General features: G+C 35.8%; 1 protein-coding gene across 1 annotated transcript in view; it reads left to right on the forward strand.

The window, feature by feature from the left end:
• The window catches only part of LOC150097443 (F-box only protein 30-like), a 210,001-nt gene that overhangs the window by 77,185 nt on the left and 108,273 nt on the right, over nt 1-24,543 (forward strand). The window contains exons 4-5 of the mRNA XM_090407140.1: nt 3,392-3,709; nt 15,208-15,615. Of these exons, the coding sequence (XP_090263266.1) occupies nt 3,392-3,709; nt 15,208-15,615 (726 nt within the window). The remainder of the gene's footprint in view (nt 1-3,391; nt 3,710-15,207; nt 15,616-24,543) is intronic.

Here is a 24,543-nt window from a genome sequence, read left to right on the forward strand (position 1 = left end):
TGAATAAGTAACACATAGACTCAATTGAAAATATTTAATGATAATTAAGATGGATTAATTACAGATATTTTAATTCAGTTCATATTGTGGATCATTGTCAGTGTAAAAGAGTTATAAATCAAAAAATTGAATGACAATGCAAGTGCATATGTATGCAGTCGTGAGATAGCCAGGTACAAAATGATACTATTAGGATTGATTGAAATGTATGCATGTGATTATAAAAAAAAGAAAAATGAAGCATACATTACATTTAATTAAAAAAATTATATAATTAAGTAGTATAATTGTTAATTTCTAGATTTTTTGGCATAGAGACTTCATTGTTAAGGTTGATATTTGGGTGATGCCGAAATACTTAAAAACTTTTGTTAAAGAGAATGCTCATTTATGGGAACATCTTTGCAGTAATTTTGTATCATCCAAAGGATTCTGTGGTTAGTATTAGTAATCCCATGTTCTGCTAGACCTGATTTGTTCCGTTTCTTGGAGGAAATGTAAGGATATCTGTTCCGAAAAGCATATAGAAAGAGATCGACCTGTTTGTCCAAAGTAGAATAACTTGCTGTTGCATGGGACTGAATAGACTCCAGGTAGCAGTAGAGAAGGAATTTTATCTTTTGGAGATGATATCAATAAGCTAATGAGCGTTGCGGAGATATTAAGTTTCTTTATGGTGCGAGAAATGCATTCTAAAATGTCTTTAATGTACAGATTAGCAATTCTGTGTAAGTCTTCTCCTCTATTATTATCTTCCCCTGATGATAATAATATTCTCTAATGTTATTATCATCATCAACAACAGACTTCCATGGAGTCAGGAGACTCATCATGGGAGGTCCCACTCTTACATGCACAGCTCACTGTACCTCGACTTAAATGCATTCCCTGTCCCTGCACTCAGCACCCTCTCAGGCAATGCATTCCAATCACCCACCACCATGCAAAAAATCTACTCCTCATCCCCTTGCTCACACCCACCGTATACAGTTTCCCATTTTCCCATTATTATTCTATGAAAAAATCTCATCCATGTTCAATCTGGTAATTACCAACTTATACATCTCGATCATGTCTCCCCCTCTTCCTTCTATCCACGAGACTCTGTAATTCGCATTCTCTCAATCTGTCAACATATTCCACATTCTAGAGACCAGAAACCAACCTAGCCAAACGTCTGAATCCTCTCCAACATATCATCATCATCCTTTTGAAAACCTGATGACCAAATCTGTGCACAGTAATCCATATGTAGCCTGATCAAAGTCTTGTACAGTGGAATCAAAACATCCTTACTTCTACACATGAGCATTCTCTGCATCATTCCCATAATCAGCTGTGTCATCCTCACAATTTTAGCAATGTCCACGAAATTTCAAGTCCCTATCCACCACAACTTCCAAATCCTTCATCTTCTCTACCTCCCTCCAAAATATTCCCACCAACCCTATACTCTGCATCCCATCTTAGTTTCCCAAATTTTAAAACCTTACACTTTGTAACATGAAACTGATATCCCTACACTCTTGTCCATTCAGACATCTATTTAGGTCCTCTTGAAAAGCTACAAGATCTGCTCTATTTCTAACTCTCTACAGCTTTTCATCATCTGCAAACAACTGCATATTACCATTTAAGCCCTTTCCAATGTCATTTACACATACAAATTAAATAACAGTGGTCCAAAACAGATTCCTGGGGTACACCACTAGTGACTTTCCTATTGTGTATGAGGGGAGTGATATCTCTTCTGGGATATCACTCCCCTCATACACAACCTGTTGATACCTATCAGACAGCCGGTGTCCAATCCAATGCACCAATCTACTATCCGACCCCATCTGTTCCAATTTAATTATTAGTTTGCCATGTGGTAATCTATCGAAAGCCTTTGCTTTCTTTCTGAAACAAATCAGACGAAGAACAGATAATATGAGCTCTGAAAAGAAGGCATTTAATAATGGCATATTTTTGTGAAGGATGGTGAGCTGAAGTCTGATGACCTGAAAAGGAGGGGTTGCAGAAAACAGATGTTAAGGAGCTATCCAATTTCTTTTTATAAGATCGTGAAGTTAAGATATAGTCCCATTTGATTCAAGTTCCATAGTGAAATATGATTGTTATTGATTTTTTTTTTATTTTTGTAAGAAGATATCTAGTTGTTCAAAGGTTTTGGATTAATCATTAAAAATTTCTCTTCTAGTTGTTCTTAAATAGAAGTTATCAGGAATGGGAGATATTGAAGAATCCATTGCAATATCTTCTAAATATCCCATGTGAAGAATTGAAAGCCTTACGTAAACTTCAAAAAATAAATAAAAATAAATAGGCTTGTTATAACTAAAGCAAACAAGGGCAATATTACTGTTATTTCTGAATCTTCTGATTATAAGTGGAAAATGGATATATTACTTATGAGATCATAAAACCTACTCATTAATCGCCAGAGACCCCACCAAGCATCAACTGAATAAACTTAACTCTTTATTAGATGATGTATTTTTGCTTGATCCAAATACAGTTCAAAAACTAAAAACATATTGTGCAAGACCATCTACTAGAATTTATGGCTTAACAAAGCTGCATAAACCAGGATATTCTCTTCATCCGGTTGTGGATTGCATGGGTAGTTCCACGTACAAAGTTTCTTTTTTTTTTTTCAAATCTCCCCTCTCCCTTAACTGGTCATTCCTTTTTATATATTAAAAATGCAACTGACTATATCTAAAATTAAAGATTTCATACTTCACTCTACAGATTTACTAGTAAGATTTGAGATGGCTTCACTTTTTACAAATGTTCCTCTAGCTGACTTCCCTAGAATTTTTATCATATGTTTCCATCAGATATTCTATCTCTTCAAGTGCATCATGAATTCAGGATATTTTAGCTTGGAATGAAAAGCTTTATCCACAAATTGATGGTATTAATGGTCTCTCTCTCTCTCTCTCTTTCACACACACACACACCAGTTGATCCTAACAGTAGCAATTTTTACCTGACTGTCTTGCATCTGCATATAAGGAGGGATTTCATTCTTCATATACTTCCATTGCTGTTCAGTTTTTTATTTTTACCTGTTTTACACTGATGATGATGATCCGCGATACGTGAATTGAAATATCTGTATCAATCTATCTTAATTAAATATTTTCAACTGTCTGCATGTTGCTTATGACTTGATATTTTTTTACATTTCAGATAAAAATTTATGTAAGATTAGATTATAAAATCTTATTTTTCTATATGGTGTTTGCAATCAGTGTGCATTTCTAAAAAAAAAAAAAAAAAAAGTTTTTTTTTTTCATTTAGATAATTTTATTTGAAAAATAAATATGCTTAAAAACAAGATTATTTCACATATACAGCATTTATTATGAAATAATGTTAGACTTGCAGAGAAATCAGTGAATCTGAAAGCAGTAAGGATGATGATGATATCAGTCACACTTCACATACAGTGCCCAACAGTGAAAGTCATGCACCTTGGGAGATGAGGAAAGCACCCCCTGGTTTACAGCGAAGTGTGTGTGGAGAGCTTTATAGGGCTAGTCGGCAAACAGCAGAGACTTTAAGTGCTGCCCTTGGTCTGCTAGCTAATTCTTCAGTTGATGGGCATTGCTCAACAGATGACAGTTTGCAAAATGATTATAAGAGCATGGAACAAAGCAAAGACCCTCATAATGCATATTACAAAATTTCTGCAAAGGTTTGTTATTGTTTTTGTTTTCTGATCTTTTTAACAATAAAGAATGTTCAACTATGGTAATTGTTCAGATTTTTGTACTTTGAAAGTGCCCAATAATAAAATGCATTATTATTTTTTAACATATTTCCACCAAAACTCATAATTCTATTCTCCTTGCATTTTGCAGTTCAGAGTCCATTTTCCTCACTGATCATATTTATGAGGTGCTACCCAAGTTCGAGGAATTTGAATAGCATGCACAAACCAGTTGTAGTATGGCCTTCCACTACTATAAAGGGCAAGCAGTACCCTTTGTGAATCGGTGCTGAACAGCTGGCAAGCTGAGAGGCAATATTCTTAGATTATGTGTGTTTTTATAATGTTATGTTTTAGTGGTTCAATGATTTTCATTCCCAACTGAGATGGTGGATTTTAAGGGCAAAGAATCTGCATCAAATTATGCAGATTCAGTCTCAGAAAAAAAAAAAAAAAAAACTGCTGCTGCAGCTGAGACAAAGCAGTAGTCGTTGAAATAGGTCACCAAATTCACTTTGGCTGAAAAAAAAATGCATCAAGTTTGCAGCAGTGTCAAGTCAATGTTGATAGTTTTTTGAAATCCAAGGAATCCTCCCCCCCCCCCCCACTCAGTCTTACTGTCAAATTCAAGTTTTACTGTGAAGTTTTGAAGCAGCTAAGAGAGAGCATTTGGCCCAGATATAGAGACAAGTAGAAGAACAATGACTGGGTTCTCCACTATACCAATAATTTCAAGTTCCAGACTTCCAAAAACATGATAGTCATTTCCTATCCCCCATCCATTCACCTGACCTTGCCCCCATGCAACTTTTCCTGTTCCTCAAGATGAAATTTCGACTCAGAGGATATTGTTTTGACACAATTGAGGAGATCCAGGCAGAATCACAAGAGGTGCTCCACACAGTCGCACTGAAAACTTCCAGGGATACATAAAATCATGGAAAAATCATTTGGATAATGGTCAAATTCCCTGAAATTTTGGGTAGCACTTCATAGATGCAAGGATGACTAGTGGATGCAGAAAGGTTCTCTTTCTGAGATATCCTTAATGGATGATGAGTTAGGCAGTCTTGCATGAAGGCCACAGTGGTTTCCTTCCTGGAAACTCAGGTTTTCATCCCATATGCTTTGTATCACACTTTAATTTTCCAAGTCTATTTTTTTCTAGTGAACTATGGCCCACAAATTTTCTATTGGGGGGTTAATGTCAGGAGAGTTACCTACCCACTGAAGCAATTGGATGTTGTGATTTTTGTGGAATTCTTTTTTTTTTTTTTTTTGAAGTGTGGCATGGAGCGAGATCCTGTTAGACCACTTTTTTCTCCAATATTTTTAAGTATTGTCACTTTTCATACCATCAACAGTGATCTAGGAACAATCTAAGAATATATTTTTAGCTGGGTGTTTAGGAGCTTGTCGAAGGTGGGCAGGAGAAGTCAGCCACTGATTTGCGAATATAGGGAGCTCCTATATTTATTTGTCCTTGGACAAATAAATGCCTCACATCTGAGGATATGACTTTCTTTCACTTTTCAACATTCCAATCTTTGTACATTTTTTCCCACTGAAGCCACTTTTTCTGCATAGTCTTGGTCAACAGTTGTTTCTTTTTTGGTCTATGGGCAGGGTTTCCAACAATCTTCGATGGACTATCATGTCAGGAACATCAATCCCACTAGCTGCCAAGTCTCTATTGAAGTCTACAGTAGACAATCTTGAATTCATTTTGTTTTTTCTAACTAGTAAATGATCTTGAGTAAGTATAGTTTTCCTTTTTTGCCCACATTTTCCTTTTGTTGTTGAAAGTTTTTCCACTTGGTTACTATAAATTAAAGATACTAAGAAGTTTTATTCTTGGTTTAATCTTTATCCAAGTGTAATGTGAAGTTGCTTCACAACTGGGCTACTTGTATATAGAAGCTAATGACTTCACATTAATTGCCTTCTTATTTTCAGCCATTTTCTGTCCCCTGCTGGACAAAGGCTTTCTCCAGTTCCTTCCACCTTTCTCTGTTCATAGCAGTGGTTGATGAATTTTTACCAACAAAATTTGACAATTCATCATTCCATCTTCTTTTGGAATCCACTTCATTAGTATGGTGGTCCATCTCTCATTTTCTCTTCTGGATAGATGTCTAGCCCATTTCCATTTTAGTTGCTTGTGGTGAAGAATGTTGTCAGTGATACGAGTATGGCTTCTTATACAGTGTTTCACTTCTTATCTTTTAATCTGATGCCTAGCATCAGCCTCTCCATTTTTCTTTGAGTTGTTGCTAGTTTATTTATCAGTACTTTTGTTAGACACCAAGTTTCACAACCATATGTGATGACTGGAAGTATACATTGGTTAAATGTCTTCCTTTTTAAACAGAGTGGGACATCATTGTTTTGAAAAATGCTTTTCAATTTTCTGAATGCACTCCAGGCAAGTTGAACTCTTCTATTTATTTCCTTTTGGAGTCCACAGTTTAGATCAATGAGATGACCTAAATATGCATATGAAGACACTCTTTCCAAGAAATTGTTTTCTATTATTATGTTTTTTGGTGTTACAAAATGATTAAACGTGATTTTAGTTTTTTCTCTGTTTATTTTTAGACCAACTTTTCTGCTTTCATGATATAGGTCGTCTATCATTATGTTAAGGTCTTCTGGAGTGTTTGCAAAAATTATCATATCATCTCCATATATTAGGTGTGTTAAGGTTCTGTTATTAATTTTTATACCAAGGTTTGTCCAGTTTATATTATTAAATATTTCTTGAAGTTCTGCTGTAAAGATTTTGCGCAATAGAGAGTCTCTTTGTCAGACATTTTTTTCGGATATTTTATTGCTACTCGTGTGAAGTTGGATTGTTGCTGTTGCAGTGTGACATATTTCCTTGAGGAGGTCCATATATTCTCCAGGAACTCCTGATTCTGGAGTGCTTTTGCATTAGTTTTCAAAATCAAAGTAATCAAATGCTTTTTTATAATCAATGAAGGCTAAAAGAGGCAAATGGTTTTCTTCTGCTTTTTCTATTATTTGTTTTACTGCATGAATATGATCCATTGTGTTAAAGCCTTTACAGAATCCTGTTTGTTCTGCAGGTTGATTTGAGTCTAGAAGAGGGGTTAACTTCGTTGTTATTACTTTTGTGATAATTTTGTACAGATTAGTGAGAATACTAATTGGTCTATAGTTCTTTGTCTCCTTTATTAAACAACAGTATCAGAGTAGCATTTTTCCAGTTTTCTGGTATCATTCCCTCTTCAAGGCGTAGATTTAGTAAGTTTGTGACATGTTGAATTATGTTGTTTCATCCCCATTTAATTAATTCTATGTGAATTAGAATGTCCTAGTCTTCACCAGGACATTTTTCATTTGTTTTAATTCTTGTTTTATTTCATTTGAGGTGAATGGGAGGATGAATTCCATATATGATGGGGAAGAGTTATATTTGATTTATCTATTGAACGATCACTATAGTTCCTTATAAAATTCTTCTAGTCTGCTTAGGATTTGTTCTTGGTTCCTTATTGTAGTTCCATTCTTATCTTTTATTGCAGTTATTTGACTTTTACCAACTGATAAATGTTTTCTTAGTATTTTCGTAATTTTTTTGTTTTCAATTGTTTCTTTTATTTTTGTAGTGTTATAAGATCTTATTTCATTTCTCATATTTTTCCCTATTGTTTTGTATAGTTCTGCATATTCTATTTTAGAAATTAAGTTTTTGTCTTGTTTCGTATTTCGTCTCTTTTTTAGTAGTCTTAAGGTTTCCTCTGAAAGTTTATGGTCTTTTTTGTTGTTTGTTACTTTTGAATTCATTCGCTTCTGAGATTATTACTTCCGTTAGGTTTTTGCTTATTTTATTTATGTCTTCGCCTTCAAATATATTTATTAAGTCTAGTTTTTGATTGAGTTTTTCTTCGTAATCCTTCTTGTTTTCGATAGGTTTTAAGTCAAAACTTCTTGATTTTTTGTTGTTTAGCCATTTTATTCTTTCCAATTTGGGGTTTATTTTAATTTTGGCTCTCACCAGTCGGTGGTCACTACCTGTTTTTTTCGTGATTTAGTACTGAGGTATCTTGAACTATTTCTTTATTATTACGCAGTATATAATTGCTAGTATCCCATAATGCAATGCATCCTTATGGACATATATAATGCATATACATATCTTTATACTGTTATACATATCCTTATGGACATGTATATGGATTTTTTGTTGTTTAGCCATTTTATTCTTTCTAATTTGGGGTTTATTTTAATTTTGGCTCTCACCATTCGATGATCACTTCCTGTTTTTACTTGATATAGTACTGAGGTATCTTGGACTATTTGTTTATTATTACACAGTACAGCAATCCCTCGATTAATGCTCCTCCAATTAGTGCATTTTTGATTAGTAAGGTTTTTTTTTTTCCTATACCCAAATTCAATTAGTGCACCTCTAAAATTCGATTAGTGCACCTATATACATCTTAAAAATAAATGTTACAGCTTTTAAAAATTTTCTATCTATATATTTTTTATGACTAACTATTTTAAAAAATCACTCACTAGGATGAAATAATTTCGTTACCAATTTAAAACATTTTATAATAAATTTAGTTTAATCCTTTATCCAAGTGTGTGCAAACAAAGTTTGCACCTGAAAGTATCTTCAAGACTGGGGTAAAGTGGTACAACACCGGGCGACTCCTTGCAAAGGTGGAGCAGGCTACCAACACTCCTATCTCAGTATCTCCCATAATGCAAAACACATCTCCTTGCGGATATGTATAATGTTATGCATTAAGGGAAGGGCCACTACCCAGACTAGTTTTGACCTTTATTGAGGTCTCTTCAGTGGGACCAGGCCCAAGTGGAGATACCAAGCCAGAAGCATTAGCAAGGTCATCTCCTCCTATAGGAACTGCCAAACGGTGTGCCACCTTTTTATTAAATTACTCTGAATTTAGAGAAAGATGTTGAAAGTTTATTTTTCACTTGGTCAGACTATAATAAATTTAGTTTAATCCTTTATCCAAGTGTGTGCAAACAAAGTTTGCACCTGAAAGTATCTTCATGCATAACATTATACATATCTGCAAGTAGATGTGTTTTGCATTATGGGAGATACTGAGATAGGAGTGTTGGTAGCCTGCTCCACCTTTGCAAGGAGTCGCCCGGTGTTGTACCACTTTACCCAGTCCTGAAGATACTTTCAGGCGCAAATTTTGTTTGCACACGCTTGGATAAAGGATTACACTAAATTTATTATATTCTGACCAAGTGAAAAATAAACTTAAAACATTTTATTATTTTTTAACGGCATGGTACACTATTTCCATGTACACTATGTTCCAAATTTACTGCCAAAATTTATGTTGCTTGCTAATTACATACCATTTTGCTTGACCATATCTCATGTTTCCTTTGCAATTGTTTTTCTTACTTTCCTTTTTTTATTTGAAAGTATTTTCCCGACCTTTGGTCATAAGTAAAAGAATTAGTGAGCAAAAAAGTGGAAGTGTGAAAATGATTAATCGAAAAGTCTCATTGGAATGGAGGAGGCCTTCGTCCAGCAGTGGACAGAAAATGGCTGAAAAGAAGAAGAATCTCATTGGAAGAAAAACTCGAAATAATAAAGAACAATGAACAAGGCAAGTCCAGAGCAAAGCTAGGACAAGAGCACAAAAATGGCTGAATCAACTATAAGAGCAATTTTTAAGCAAAGCTGCTAAATACAAAGAGAAAGGTAAGGCTGCTTCAAGTTCATCATGCATGCAGACCACTTGAAATCAAAGTATTATAATGATTGAATTAGACAGACTTCTTTCTATGGATCAAAGATTGAAACCAAAAACAGATCCTGCTAATCACTGACCTTATTAAATCAAAAGCATTAAGTCTCTTTGCAACCTTGAAAGAAAGGGCTATCAATGATGGAAAACAAGAAGAATTCTATGCTAGTGTTGGGTGGTTGTTTGAGTGTTTCAAAAAGAGAAATAGCCTACATAAAGTTCTAATTACAGGCAAAGCTGAAAGTGCAGATTAGGAGGTAGCTGCAAATTATCCCGAGATTTTGAAGACAATTATGGAAGAAGGGAGGTATTGTGACCAACAAATATTTAATGTAGATGAAACCAGCCTTTTTTGGAAGCTAATCCCTTCCAAGACTTTTCTGTCCAAATCAGAGAAATCTCAGCTTGATTATAAAGTTGCAAATTTGAATAAAATTACTGCAAGCAATATGTGAGCCATTTGGAAGCACATTCTTCCACATTGTGCAAATGATTTTAGAGGCTTTCCAAATGAATCTAATTGAATTAAATCTCATTCTGAGAAAATAGTGATTTTCAAAGTGTAGTCTATAACTGTAACCATCTCCTATTAACTCCTACCAAGGAATATAGATTGAACCCTTATCCCTACCACTTGTGAAATTCTCAGACCTTACAAACTGCACAGCACATCATCATTAAACAGGAGCAACAAATGTTGTATAGTTTATAGTTTTATTTTAGTATCTGAATAAGATTTTGATGATTGAATATATCTTAGAAATCATGCCTATTTTCTGTTGACTGAATTCTGATCATTCTGCTGGGCAACACAGTCATTGTAATGTAATTCTAGAACTAAGATTACAAATAAGCGGTGGCTGCCTGACTATTGTTGGTTTCTGTGCTCCACAGGAAGGAAGAGAGGAAGATAATAATGCCTTTTATTGACATAAAACATACAAAAAATAAAAGATAAAATAAACCCAAATGACTATCTGTTAATAATGGGAGATTTCAATGCCCGAGTAAGGAACATTCCACTAGGTTCAAATATAGGAACAAATGGTGAAACAGTATGCAGTAGAAATGGATACAGACTTAGAGATTTTTTCCATATATAATAACTTAAAAATTACTAATACTTTTTTAAACATAAAGATTGCCATAAATTCCCTTTGAGAACATGAAACCTAAAAAGTATAATAGACTATATAATAGCTAATATGATACTAGATAGCTGGTATTTAGAAGTGCAGAAATAGAATCTGATCATTCTTTTACAGGGAAAATTAAGAATACTCCCAAGATTTTCTACTTCAAGTAGAAAAAGTTATCAAAAACCTAAAATGTAGAAAGGTAGCCTGGAGTAGATATTTTACCAGAAATGCTAAAATATAGAGATGTAAAAAGTTTACAATGGCTGCACTGCATAATTCAGAGGGTCACATTCCAGATGATTGGAGTAGAGCACTCATAGTAGCCATCTATTAAAAAAAAAAAAAAAAAAGGGAATAAAGCTGAATATGAGAATTACAGAGGAATTTATCTACTGTGTGTCCCTGGTAAGATTTATGCAAGTATTCTTGAAAAATATCTAAGAAAAATTGTGGAGGATAAGTTTGGAGAAGAACAAGTTGGGTTCAGGCCAAATAGACGATATCAGGAGCAGATTTTCACTTTAAGACAAATAATTGAGAAATCGTGGAATATAACAAGAATCTGTATTTAAGTTTTATAGATCTGGGAAAGGCAAACGACAATGTGCGAAGAGGAAAGCAGTTCAAAATGCTCCAGTTATGTGATGTAAATTAGGACATTATATTAAGCAATACATAGTCTCTGTTTGAGTCGTAAATCAGTTACAGGAAGATGATTTGATGTTAAGTCGGTTTGCAACAAGTGTGTACATTATCTCCACTTCTATTTATCATCTATATAATATATCATTATAAAAGAAAGTGGTATTAAACCTGATATCAAAATTGGAGATGCTAATCTCTGCTCTTTATTTTATGCAGGTGATGGGATACTCCTATATAAATCCAGAAAAAGTCTGCAGGATTCCCTGACCAAACTGAATAACTGCTGTAATAAATGGTATGAAAATCAGCATTAAAAAGACAAAAATAATAAAAATTGGCAGAAACACTGAAAACATCAACTGCATCCTGAAGGGAGAACCCATAGAACAAGTAAAACATTTCAGCTATTTAGACACACAGATGGTATGGTAGGAAGTCAACTGAGTAAATTTATATGGAATAAGAGAGAAATTAGTCAAAACACTAAACTAGCTATATACAAGATAGTATTTTGATCAAAGACTGACACCAGAGATATGAGAGTTCTGTGAAAGATTAGGGTACTGAACAGATGGCTTCAATGGCAGTATCATATTAGAAATGAGGATATTAGGAAAGAACTTGACATTGTTAGCATTCGGGAATGTGTTAGCAGAGTTAATCTCAGTTGTTATGTCCACTTAAACAGAATAGAAAAGGAATGATTATTTAAAACAAGTGTTCTTTGCCAGGATGGCAGGATAAAGACTCAGAGGAAGCCGAGATGTAGGTAGATTGATATAGTAAAAAGTGCCTTAGAAGATAGAAATATAAGATCTGATATGAGGTAGGTTCCAAAAGTTTCCAGCCTCACATACAAAATTCGCACTAATTTTTAAAACACCATGTGTAACAGATAGTACCATCTATGGGGAGCTTAGTGTACCTGTTTCAACTCTCTACCTGCATCACTCAGTTGGAGGAGCTCGTTTGACTAACACATGGCATGCTAAGTGGCTGTAATGTTAAAAATTGAATACCATGCTGTGATAAAGTTTTTCACCAAAGAAGGGCTTTCTCCAAGTGCTATCAAACAGCGATTGGATGATGTGTATAAGCTTCTCCTTCATATTCCACCATAAAGGAATGGGCTAAACACTTTTGCCTAGGAAGAGAGAGCATTGCAGATGATCCTCATTTTGGTTGGCCTGTGGAAGTGATGACTGAGGAAAATGTCTCTCTTGTTGAGAAGGAACTGCTCAATGACAGACAGCTGAAGCCCAAAGAAATCTCAGGAAGGTTGGGGCTTTCTATAACAACTGTCTTTCACATCATTAACGAGAAGCTTCACATGATGAAAGTCAGTGCAAGGTGGATGGCTTGACTTGTCTCTTCAATTCAGAAGGAGCATTGTGACCTTTTCTCACAAATTTTTAGAGCTTTGCCAAGGGAATCAGAGCGAAATGCTGGAATCCATTGTCACTAGGGATAAAACCACGGTCCTTTATTATGATCCTCTTTCCAAAAGGGAATCCATGGAGTGGTGCAAACCAGGGGAAGCACTTCCAAGAAAAGCCAAGGTCACTCAGTCCACCAAGAAGACCATGGCAACAATCTTTAGGGATTGCCAGAGAATTCCCTTTATTGACTTCAAGGAAAGGAATGCCATCTTGAATGCAGAATATTATGCTTCACTCCTGCACAAATTGCACGATGCCATAAAGAAGAAGAGACAAGGAATGCTGAGTCATGGTGTTCACCTGCTTCACAACAATGATCCAGTCCATACAGCTATTGTTGCGAAGGCTGCAGTGAAGGACTGTCTTCCAGATCTAGATCACAGGCCAGATCTAGCACCCAACGACTATACCTCTTCTCGAAACGGAAGAAAGACCTTCAAGGAAGAAAATTTGCAGATGACAACGAGGCGAAAGATGCAGTTTTAGGCCATTTTGTAGACAAAAGTAGACTATTTTCATGAGCATAGAAATGTTAGTTTAAAGATGTGAAAATTGTGAAGTAAATTGTGATTATTTTGAAAAGTGACACGGTTGTTTTCTTTCTATCACCTCTAAAAGTTAGTCAGGTCAGAAACTTATGGAACCACCCTCGTAATATTGGAATGTTGACAAATAACAGGCTAATCTGAAAGAAATTGTTGATAGGAAGTTAGTAATAATGTAACTTTTCATGTAGTACTAACATGAGATCCTGTACCCCCTCCTTCCCGAAGGTATTTATCAGGAATTTGATGATAATGATAGATGAAATAGTAAAGAAATGGGGGAACAAATGTAAAATCAGCATTTAAACTGGATCATAGAACTATACTTAATACCCTTTTTGTTTGCAGATGACCAGATAATCATAGTAAGAAGTGAAAATGAACTACAAAATCTATATATATGCCTTAAACATAAGTGCAAAAAAAAAAAAAAAAAAAAAAATTGGCATGCAAACATCAACAGACAAAACAAAAATCATGGCTTTTAAAGGACCATCTTCAGTCAGTAAAATCATGATTGAAAATGAAATTTTAGAACAAATGAATTGCTTCAAATACCTTTGATGTGCTGTATCATATACAAAAGAAGCTGTCATTGACATCAAAATTTCCAACTTTCTAAAAATAACAGGAATGGTCAGTAATATTTTCAAACCTAACCAATTTCAAAAGCATACAAGAATAGGAGTTTATAAAGTTTTGGCAAGATCTCTCCTGTGTGGGAGAGATTTATAGTCCATAAAAACTGTGGAAGAAAAAAAAATAGAAACTGGAGAAATGAGATTCTTGTGAAGGAGCACAGAAATGCATAAAGGACTAAAAATAGACTCAGTATTGCACAAAGTATATGAATACCAAAAGAAGTGGATTGAACAAATCAAAAGAATGGACAGTTCAATACTACCCCAAAAAATACTCCAGTACCAGGAAGATGACCAAGGAAAAGATGGAATAAGAAACTGGATAAATTCAATTGCTGCGAAGGACACAGCAGGCTATACTCTCTGGGACAAAAAAAAAAAAAAAAGCAGCAGCATAGAAATATATAAAGGACTAAAAATATACTCAGTATTGTACTAAGTATATGAATACCAAAAGAAGTGGATTAAACATATAAAAAAATGAACAGTTCAAGAGTATCTCAAAAAATACTCCAATACTACCCATTTGAAGGATATGGAAGTCAGAGATGATCAAGGCAAAGATGCAATGGGACTGGAACAGGCCACTGGACCTCCCTGAAAGGATGATGATGACAATACTTTGATGGCTTTTATCTCCTTGTTTAGGGACAGGCTGAATTGGATACCTGATGTTGAGTAGATGCCAGATGAGTGATACTTTTATAGGTGATTCAGGAATTTGTTATTGGGACATAAATTTTTAGCACAATTTTGCTATCTTCATTTTTATCCCCAAACTTTTATATTAAAATTTTCTATCACTGTGATTTCGATGCCTTTTTTCAATTTTGGAATGAGTGCTTCCTATTGCTAATCACTAGACCTTTTTAAAGTTAGAAAATCTGTACTTGTACAAGAAATGGCCTGTCTAATCAGCTGTATCACCTTGTAAAATTGGAGTTTTCCTGCTAGTTGATTGCATAGGAAATTTTTACAGAAGGGCAGTTTTCCTATTGCCTTCCCCATTGACTAAGCTAGGAGGAATGGCTTAGAAAAAGGGTAAAAAAAAAGCATTTTCTGCCATCTAAACATGTTATAATTAATTTGCTAGTGGTCCTCTTTGTAGCAACCCCACCCATCCTTTTGAGTAAATCCATGTTACATCCGTGGTGTGCAAGATACTTTTAATTGATTTACCAACCTATAATAGCATATAGGCTTTCAATTATCTTGAAGTATCCTAATAGTTATAAATAATAATTTTCATTTCTAATATATATTTTTATTTAATGACTGACAGCATTTACATGCTTCTCCATAGGCTAAAAATGAAAATTCCTCACTGCCAAATGATCATGATTCTTCACTTTGGACTACAGACTGTTATGATGACAAAGAGTCAAGTGACCTAGTTAATGGATGCTTAGTGGATGCAAAAAATATAGATTTTAATCGACAGAAAATTTTTGATCCTAGAAATGGTTGCAGTATTATGTTTATTGAAGAAGCTGTAGTTAGTGATATCTCTTCTGCATCAATGTTAGATCATGCCAAGAAAGATGTTAATCCTCCTCCTTCTCCTCACCCTTATTTATTCTTTCCTACCTCAGTTCCTAAAGATTCTTCTTTCCCACCGTGGTGCATCTCTTTGGGACTTGACCTCAATTTGGAATCCATAACCAGATATCAAGCAAAACCAAAGTCTATGTACACATTTTTATGTGCACAGGTCAGTACTGCTAATATATATATATATATATATATATATATCATTTGTATTATCTTTTATAAATGAAATATTGCTGATATATATCAAAGAATAGAATTATATCCTATCATGTAATCAACCCTCACTATAGCAAATTTGTAGGGACCACATGAACAATTTGTTATAATGGATAGTTTTCTATAGTGAATTTGTTTTGGCATAGCATTTTATCCATTGAGATATAGTTAGGATTTTTCAGTAGCTTATTATAGTGAGCAAATTTGTTAGTGATGTTTTGCTATAGTAAGAGTCAATTATATATGAGTGCAGAGTAAAAACAAGTAAGGAAATAAATGGGATAATTGCATTATGTGCACTTCATAGTGTTCTTGTACAGTTACATCATTCATTTTCAACATTTGAACCTAGAATAATTTTTGGCACATTCCCAGTCCACAAACCTGCTCAGACTGATTAACAGAAATAACTCTAACTGGAATGAAGGACTTCATCTCTCATTCCACCCAAAATTCCTAATCGCTTTCCAACCCAGGTTCTCCAACAAGTGTTCCAAGGCATTTCATGAAAAAAAATTCAGCATATCACAAATGGCTTAGGACATCTAGTTCTGATAGCATAGAACCTTTTATGCTAAAAACTCATGCTCCATCATCAACCCTACAGCATCGAAACAAATTTATATTCAACCTGTTCCAAAGAAAGGTTGATGTTGACCAACAAACTACTGTCCAATTGCTCCCACTTCCATTTTTTTAAAGAATAGAAAAGAGAAAATGTCAATGGAAAATGTCTTCAGCAGCAAACTTCTACAGCACCTGGAGGCCCACCAGCTCGATTAATGACCAGCAATATGGTTTTTTGTCACTGTTGATCAGTAGTTGATATCTAACATTCACTATCCACCTGTGGATATTGAATGTGGGTGTATCAAAGCCTTATAAAGAGGAATAACTTCCTTATCTCTACTTGTTAATGTGTTCTTCACTAGCCAAGTAATCTTATGGGCTACCTTAGCAACCTTAGCGATATGTCCTCTAAACTTTAACTCTCTGTCTACCACCACCCCTAAATCTCTAGCTTCATCTATATCCTGGGGTATTGTGCCATCATTGTGATACACAGCTTGTAATCTATTTATCCCAAAATGCATAACTTTACATTTCTCAACATTAAACTGACACTCATTAACTTTTGCCATACTGACAGCCTTAATTAAATTGTCCTACAAGCACTCCACATCGCTTTGATTAACTATTACTCTACTTAAATTTGCATTATCAGCAAAGAACTGAATATTTCCTTTCAGGTTATTTTGTTTATGATATTTTCTTTCTATAAAGATTGTTTTTATACTCAGCGTTTAGTATTTACACAAGGGTTCAATTCTGATTGGTGCAATGGCTTTTAACTGTTTCTTTAGAATCTGATTTACCAATTCCAGGAGTATCAGAAATAAGGGAGAAGAAATGGTTTCACTGATTAAGTTTATTTGGCCCAAAACTGTTGGAATAAGTGAAATATAGTTGAATGAAGATGAGATTATAATAAGAATAGAAATGGAAGGGTACAGTGTTTTTCACAAGGATAGAAAGGACAAAGGGGGGGGGGGCAATACTGATGACTGTCAATTATTAATGCAGTATAGACCAGAATGAAGAGGTAGCATTTGGGAATAAGGAAAACGAATTTCTTGAGTTCTTGAGAGCCAACTATCTCAGGCAGCATGTAAAGGTGGGTACGCAAGGTTCGAGAGTTTTAGATCTGATCATTTAATCAGAGGATATAATTGTGAGTGGGGTTTTGTACTTTCTTCCAGTTGGTGAGAGTGATCATGAAGTAATCAGCTGGGTTGTGGCTAGCCATATGCAGACTTCTGTAAGAAAAGGATATACGTGAAAGTAAAAGGCTGGTAATTATGACAAGCTTAGGATACAGCTTGGAGCTATACATGGAATGAGGAGTTGAGCGGAAAGGATTTCAAATGCTGCTTGGGAAGTGACAAAGAAATACTGAACAGTGTTATCAACATTCTGTATTTCTATTACCCTGTGTTGTCTTTATTTTCTTTACTTAATATTCATGAATATGATCGACTGCCTTAACTATCGACTTCCGCTATTTATTTATTTCTATTAGATCTTATGTACTCGCACTCTGTAGTGCAACAAATTTGTTTTTTTGTGACAGTTAAACTATGTATTGAGTGTGAGATATAAGATTTTTAAACTAAAGACAAATCAAATATTGTTTTTATTCCCCGCTTATGTTAATCTTGACTATTAATTAGTCGTGGCTTGATTATTGATCACCTAAACTTTATCTTGTGCAGGTTCGAAATTTTTAAGATGGTGCTTTGACAGAATCAGTCCAATGTGTTGTTTACAAACAATTTAATTAAATCAAAAATAAATATTTACAGTTTGATTTACATTAACATATTTTATTACAATTCTTTGATATTTTCAATTCTTCCTGATTCAAGCTTAGTTCTAATTTATTTCCTCTAAAGTTAAATTGCAATCTAGAATATCCTGCCTGTCTCATATACACAAACTGACAATAAAGTATAATTCAATATCAATTTACATTATCTTATTTTACCCATAAACAGACATATTTGATGTACATTCTTGTTCGGAATTATCACATATATAACTACTTACAATTCTCGTTCAGCACTGCCTTTTACATGGATCTTTTGTTCACACAAAGGTGCTCTTTTTCATCCTTCTTTCCTTCTGCTGGCTCATTCCTGATTTCCTGCCAAATTTCTTCTTTGTCTGGGTCGTCAATTTTTCTGTGCCTTTTAGGATCCTTGTTACACTCCTCTTTCGATTACTGACAGCGAACCTCACGTGGCGGTGGACCCAAGTAGAAGATTCCGAGACCTGAGACTTATGACTATCCTCTTTCGATTACCTACAATAGACCTTGTGGTGGTGGACCCAGGTAGGAGAAGGTGAAAACCCTAAGACCTACAACAGTCCTCTTTCAATTACCAGCAACGGACTTTGCATAGCAGCAGACCTAGGTAAGAGAAGGTTCAGAACCCTAAGACAAAGTCCTCGATGTCTTGCCTTATATAGGCCCGGACTTCTGTTGTAAGCATGTTTTAAGCATGTGCGCATCTCACGAAACTTCAATATATGGTCACGTATTGACATCCATGTTGACATGGCAATTTCAAAAGAATTGACATCATACTTTGTGCGTCTTTCGAAATTGCCATATATGGCAATTCTTAGAATTCTTCACTATTCTTAGAATTAGACTTGCTAATTAGACACGAGTTAATGGTGTTGCATGATTACGTTATGTGATGGTTAATTTATTACAAATATAAGATTATTACAGACAAAATTTGACATTTCTTTAAGTGCAATCTCCTTAGAAAAATATGTAAAAGCAAACGTAAGTTACATAGTTACATATCATGAGAGATTTTACAACAGAATCGATGCATGAATATAATCCAAAAGTCAAAAGGCTGAATAAGGTAGATGTAGAATGGATGTGTGAAGAGATTAAGTATGAAATCTGAAGAAGAAAGCACTCTGGAGGCAGCACAGGATGAATAATGTTAATAATCAGTTTTGTAAAGAATATAAAGAGCAACCCAGGAGAGTGACTCAGTAAGGGCAGCAAACGTTCAGTATGAGCAGAAATTAGGAAATCAGGCAAATAAGAATCCTAGAAAGTTTTTTTTAGATATGTAGCAAGTTGAAGTAAGAATAAATATGGTAAGATGATGCTAATGGATGAAAATGGTAGAATGGTAACTACAGAAGGTTGTTTAAGCATTCAGTGATCATTTATAGGGTGTTTCTTCCTCATCAGGGTGAAATCATGAGAAACTCAAGTGTAGAGGACATAGGAGAGGATGACTTAAGTGTGAGTGAGCAGGATGTATATGAGGAAATAAATAAGCTTTATGTCAGTAACGCAATTTGATGACATATTATCACATATCATAAAGGAATGCTCTAGGGAATTGGCAGTAGCACTAGAATACCTGTTTAATAAGTCTTACAACAGCATAGGAAACAACAGTATCTAAAATTAACATTAACATTAAAAATATGACTTCTGCATTACTTCAATCTTGGTATTACCTCTGGATCTGGCTCCCACTGATGAGACCTCAATAAAGCTCAAAACCGGTCTGGATACTGGCCTTTCCCATAATGCATAACATTATATATGTCTGCAAGATGTGCTTTGCATTATAGGATACTAAGGCAAGTGATGTGAAGTCATTAGCCTCTATATACGAGTTGCCCCATTCCTGAAAATACTTCAGGTGCAAACTTTGTTTGCTTACACTTGGATAAAGGATTAAACCAGGTATATAATTTCTTGGTATCTTTAATTTATAGCATAAAGGTAGTGTAAGGCTGTGGCACAAATTGTAGGCCAATCTGTATGTCTGGAGTTGTTGTGCAGGTACTAGAGATTTTGGTGAGAACTAGGATACAGAAATGAGTTGTTACAGAAGTATTCTATGTGGCTGTCAGCATTGGTTTGTTAAAGGGAGGTCATGTTTTACTAACTTACGTACTATAATATGTAGTATTTATATATAGTGTACTATATATATATAGTATATACAGTACGTGTACTAAAATGCCAGTCTGGTTGGCCGAGTGGTTAGCGTATCTGTTCTCCAGCCAAAAGGCTGAGGGTTCGAATCCTGCCGTGGGTATGGATGTTTGCGATTGTCTGTGACAATACCAGTAGTAGTGGCGAGCGGTAGATGGCATTGGTGTAGATGATGATGGTAGTTGTGATTCATTGTGGTTGGTGGATTGAGTGGTGGAGGCAGAGTTGTATAGTAGGTGCCCTCCCTTGATGAGTCCCTTAGACTCCCTGGAGGTGTTAAGTAATAATAATAAGGTAAATGTCTTGGACAAGGGAGATGCATATACAGTGGTATACTTAGATTTTGCAAAAGCTTTTAATAGACTGTCACACAATAAGCTGCTAAATAAATTGAAACAGATGCAAATGGATAACAGACTTATGAGTTGGATTGCTGACTGGCTGTCAGGTAGGTATCAGAAAATTGTATATGGTAGTGCAGTATCCTGAAAGAGGAAGGTCATTAATGGTGTTTTTTTATGTTGGGCCCATATACAAGAGGTTGGCTGGTCAACCTATAGTACGTTAGTACTGTATATGGGTGATGGGTTGTGAAAGGAGAAACTTGTTTACATTTGATTTAAACGCCTGCATATTGTATTCCTTGGGAAATATGTCAGGGGGAAGACTGTTCCACAGTACTGCAGTACCAGGGATGAATGAGGAGGAAAAGAAACTTGTTCTGTGGGTTTCAAGGTGTACTGTAAAAGGATGTTGGGCGGCAGCTGTACGTATTCCAATGGGTTTAGTACAGGGTGGGGAAATTATTGATGCTGTTTTAGATGAACATTTCCCGTGAAAGTTTTTATAGAATATACAGATTGCAGAGACCAAGCGTCTATGTGAAAGTGAGGGGAGCGAGTTGGTGAGGGATGGGTCATTTATCAGTCTAATTGCTCCCCTCTTATTGAGTCAAGCATTTTGAGGGCGCTTTTTGGAGCCCCACTCCAGATGTGAGAGCAGTATTCGAGAGCTGGGTGGATTTGTGACTTGTATAGTGTTAACAGCTTTAGAGGTGAAGTAACGTCTTGAGTGAAAGAGAAAAACCTAGTTTTTTGGAAGCTGAGGATGCAATGGTTATGATGTGTTTATGCCAGGAGAGGCTTGATGTCAAGGTAATTCCAAGAAGAGAAATTTCGTCTTGTCTGTGAATTTGAGTGTTATCGAAAACAGTGCTGGGGGAAAATGGTTCTTTTTTGTGAGAAATATGACAGAACTGGGTTTTACTAGCGTTGAAGTTGACAAGGTTGTCTGAGCCACATTGGCAGATGGCTTGGAGGTCGGAATTAATGGCAGCAGTGGTTGATGATGTTCTGTGGGTTGAAGTGAGTTGTGTAGAGTAGAGTTTGTTAAACGAAAGGAAGGAATGTAATGTGCTGTCATTTGCAAAACTGTGTATTGGGTTAGAGGTCAACTGAAGTAGGTCATCGATATATATAGAAGGAAGGGGGTCAGTGAGAGAACTGAACCTTGACGGACCTCAGCATTAGTTGGATGGTGAGAGGATAGGGAGCCATCTACCATCACACATAGTGTGCGTGCAGACAGGAAGCTGGCAATCAATCTGCAGAAGTCCTGAGGCAGTCCAAATGATGGGAGTTTGCTTAGTAAGCCTTTGTGCTAGACTCGGTCAAAGGCTTTGGAGATATCGAGTGCAACTTCTTGAGATTCACCAAATTTTTCCATGGCGTTTGTCCAGTGATGGATGATGTATGAGAGTAGATCTCCTATTCTCATACATCATGTGTTGAACGGCTTTGACGGAATCCATACTGGTGGTTGCTTAATAGCCGGGTACTTTCAAGGTAGATTAGGACTTGAGAGTTGATGATTTTCTCCATTACTTTTGATAGGACTGAGGTGATTGAGATGGGGCGGTAGTTAGATGGCAAGGATTTGTCACCCTTTTTTGGAATGGGTTGAATATAGGCCAGTTTCCAGGTTTTGGGATATATACCAGTGGAGTAAGAGAGTGTGTATACAGGTGGCATAGGATAGGAGTCAGTTTAGATGCACAGACCTTCGGGATAATTGGAGGAATTCCGTCTGGGCCAGGAGACTTTTTAGTGTCTAATTTAGACAGCAGGTTTGTAATGTCTTTTTGGCAAAAGGATACAGGGGGGCATTGTATTGGGCAGTTGGAATGACTGAAGGGCATTTGCCATTGTCAGTTATGTGTGCATTGGAGGCAAAGTGCGATGCCAGGAGAGTAGCTTTTTCTATGGGTGATGTTGCAATTGAGCCATCTGGGTATGATAGAGGTGGGAATAGTGTAGAGCAAAAGTTACGGCCAATTGCCTTGGCAAGAGACCAAAAGGCACGGCTTCCGTTTGGACAGGCTGCAAGCTTCCTGCTTTTGACCCGTTCAAATTCTGTTTTGGAAGTATTGATAATTTTCTTGCATTTGTTACGGGCTTCAGTATAGGTATTGAATGAGGAATGGGTTCTTGATTTGAGCCAGTTGTGGTATGCCTGATTCTTCATTTGTACAACCTTAGCACATTTTTTGGAAAACTAGGGTTTAGTTAGGGGTTGGCAGATTTTCATGCCAGCGAGAATCACTTTGGTGATGCATTCAGCACATATGTTTGGACTGGAAGACCAGAAACAATAGTCTAACCATGGGAATGAAGCATAGTAGTCTCGGAGACTGTCCCATTTGGCACTGTGCCACAGGGATCAGTTTTGGGACCATTGTTGTTCAATTTGTAAATTAATGATATTGGGATGGGTTTAATTAGCAATATGTGGCTGTTTGTAGATGATGCAAAATTGGGGAGAGCAATGCAAAGTTAAGCAGAGGTCAAGCCGTACAGAAGGACTTGAATAGATTGCACGAATGGGCAGATAAGTGGAACTGTCAGTTTAATGTGTTGTAAAGTTTTGAAGTTTGGTGAGCAATGATGGGATGCAGATTATCCACACTTGGTGGGGATACTTTAAAAGAGGTAAAGAAGATGAGATATCTGGGAGCGGTGCTGGACAAGTAACTGAAATTCAGGGGCCATGTTGCATAAGTTGTGAAGACGTCACATCAGATAATGGCAATGAGGCAGAGGACTCTGACTGCAGAAATAGAGATGTTATGATGCCATTGAATAAGGCCTTGATTAGACCTCATATAAATTATTGTGAACAGATTTGGTCATCTGGTTTTCATGGTGACGAGGATATGTTAGAAAGAGTTGAGAAAAGATTCACAAAAGTGGTCTTTGGAATGTGGAGTAGGAAGACAGATTGAGTGAATATAAACTACAAGGCCTCATGAATAAGAGGAGGGGGGGAGGGATATGATTGAGGCATGTCAGTTAGTCAGAGGTTGTTATCAGGTCGATATGGAAAAGATTTTTCATAGAATGGGATGGGAGGGGGGGTGTGGAATAAGAGGAAACTGGAGTATAAGGAGGGTGTGAACAGAGGAGTGAAGAGACTTTTTTTTACCTTCAGAGTGGTGGTGAGTGAAATGCATTGTCTGAATGTGTTATGAATGAAGATGCATTAAATCAGTTTAAGGCAGTTGGATGAGTTTCGTGTGTGATAAGATGTACCTAATAAATTGAGTCTCTGACTGCATGGAGGTCAGATGTAAATAATAAGGTTTTCCTTCTCACTTTTCCCTTGAGTTATCACTGTTTTTCTCATTGTTCCTTAATTTATGGAAACCAGTGTACTTGAGTTGTATGATATCTCACTCCTTCAGTTTTGCAGAGGTGTAGGGGAAACGTTTTGAAATAACTAAATGTTAGGATGAGAGGAGGTTATGTTCAGATGACTTACAATGAAGATAAATACTTTCTAAACTTTACAGCTGCTGAATAGTGATTGAATTATTGGATAACACTGGTAAAACTCACAAATTCCTGGTAAAACTCACAAATAAATTACATCAGAATGATTGATTTACAGACACTGTTAGGATTTAATGTTTGTTTTGATTTGGAATTATAGCCAAAATAAACAAAGCTGTAAGATCAGTATGTTATGTCTATTAATGGCACATGTTCTCTAGCCAGTTTGCCTATTTTGCAGAATGGAAAAAAATCCAAGCTTCCAAGTGGGGAAATCCTACTCCCATACGTAACTACCTACTCTGCTCAGCTGAAACCTTATAGCTTCCTCCTATAGCAGACTAGATTCTTGCCTACATCTTTTCAGTGTCTTTGCAAAAAACAGCATGCTATATTCTCATAGTTGCATTACAGACTCACTCCCGAATGTTCAGATAAAGGTTCAATAGTAGACTGCAGTTGCAAACCCTGCACAAAAGATTTTTATTGCACTTTTTTGTTA

This window comes from Typopeltis vanoorti, chromosome 17 (assembly GCF_054136105.1).
Source record: "Typopeltis vanoorti isolate ZY-2024b chromosome 17, IOZ_Tvanoo_1.0, whole genome shotgun sequence".
NCBI lineage: Eukaryota > Metazoa > Arthropoda > Arachnida > Uropygi > Thelyphonidae > Typopeltis > Typopeltis vanoorti.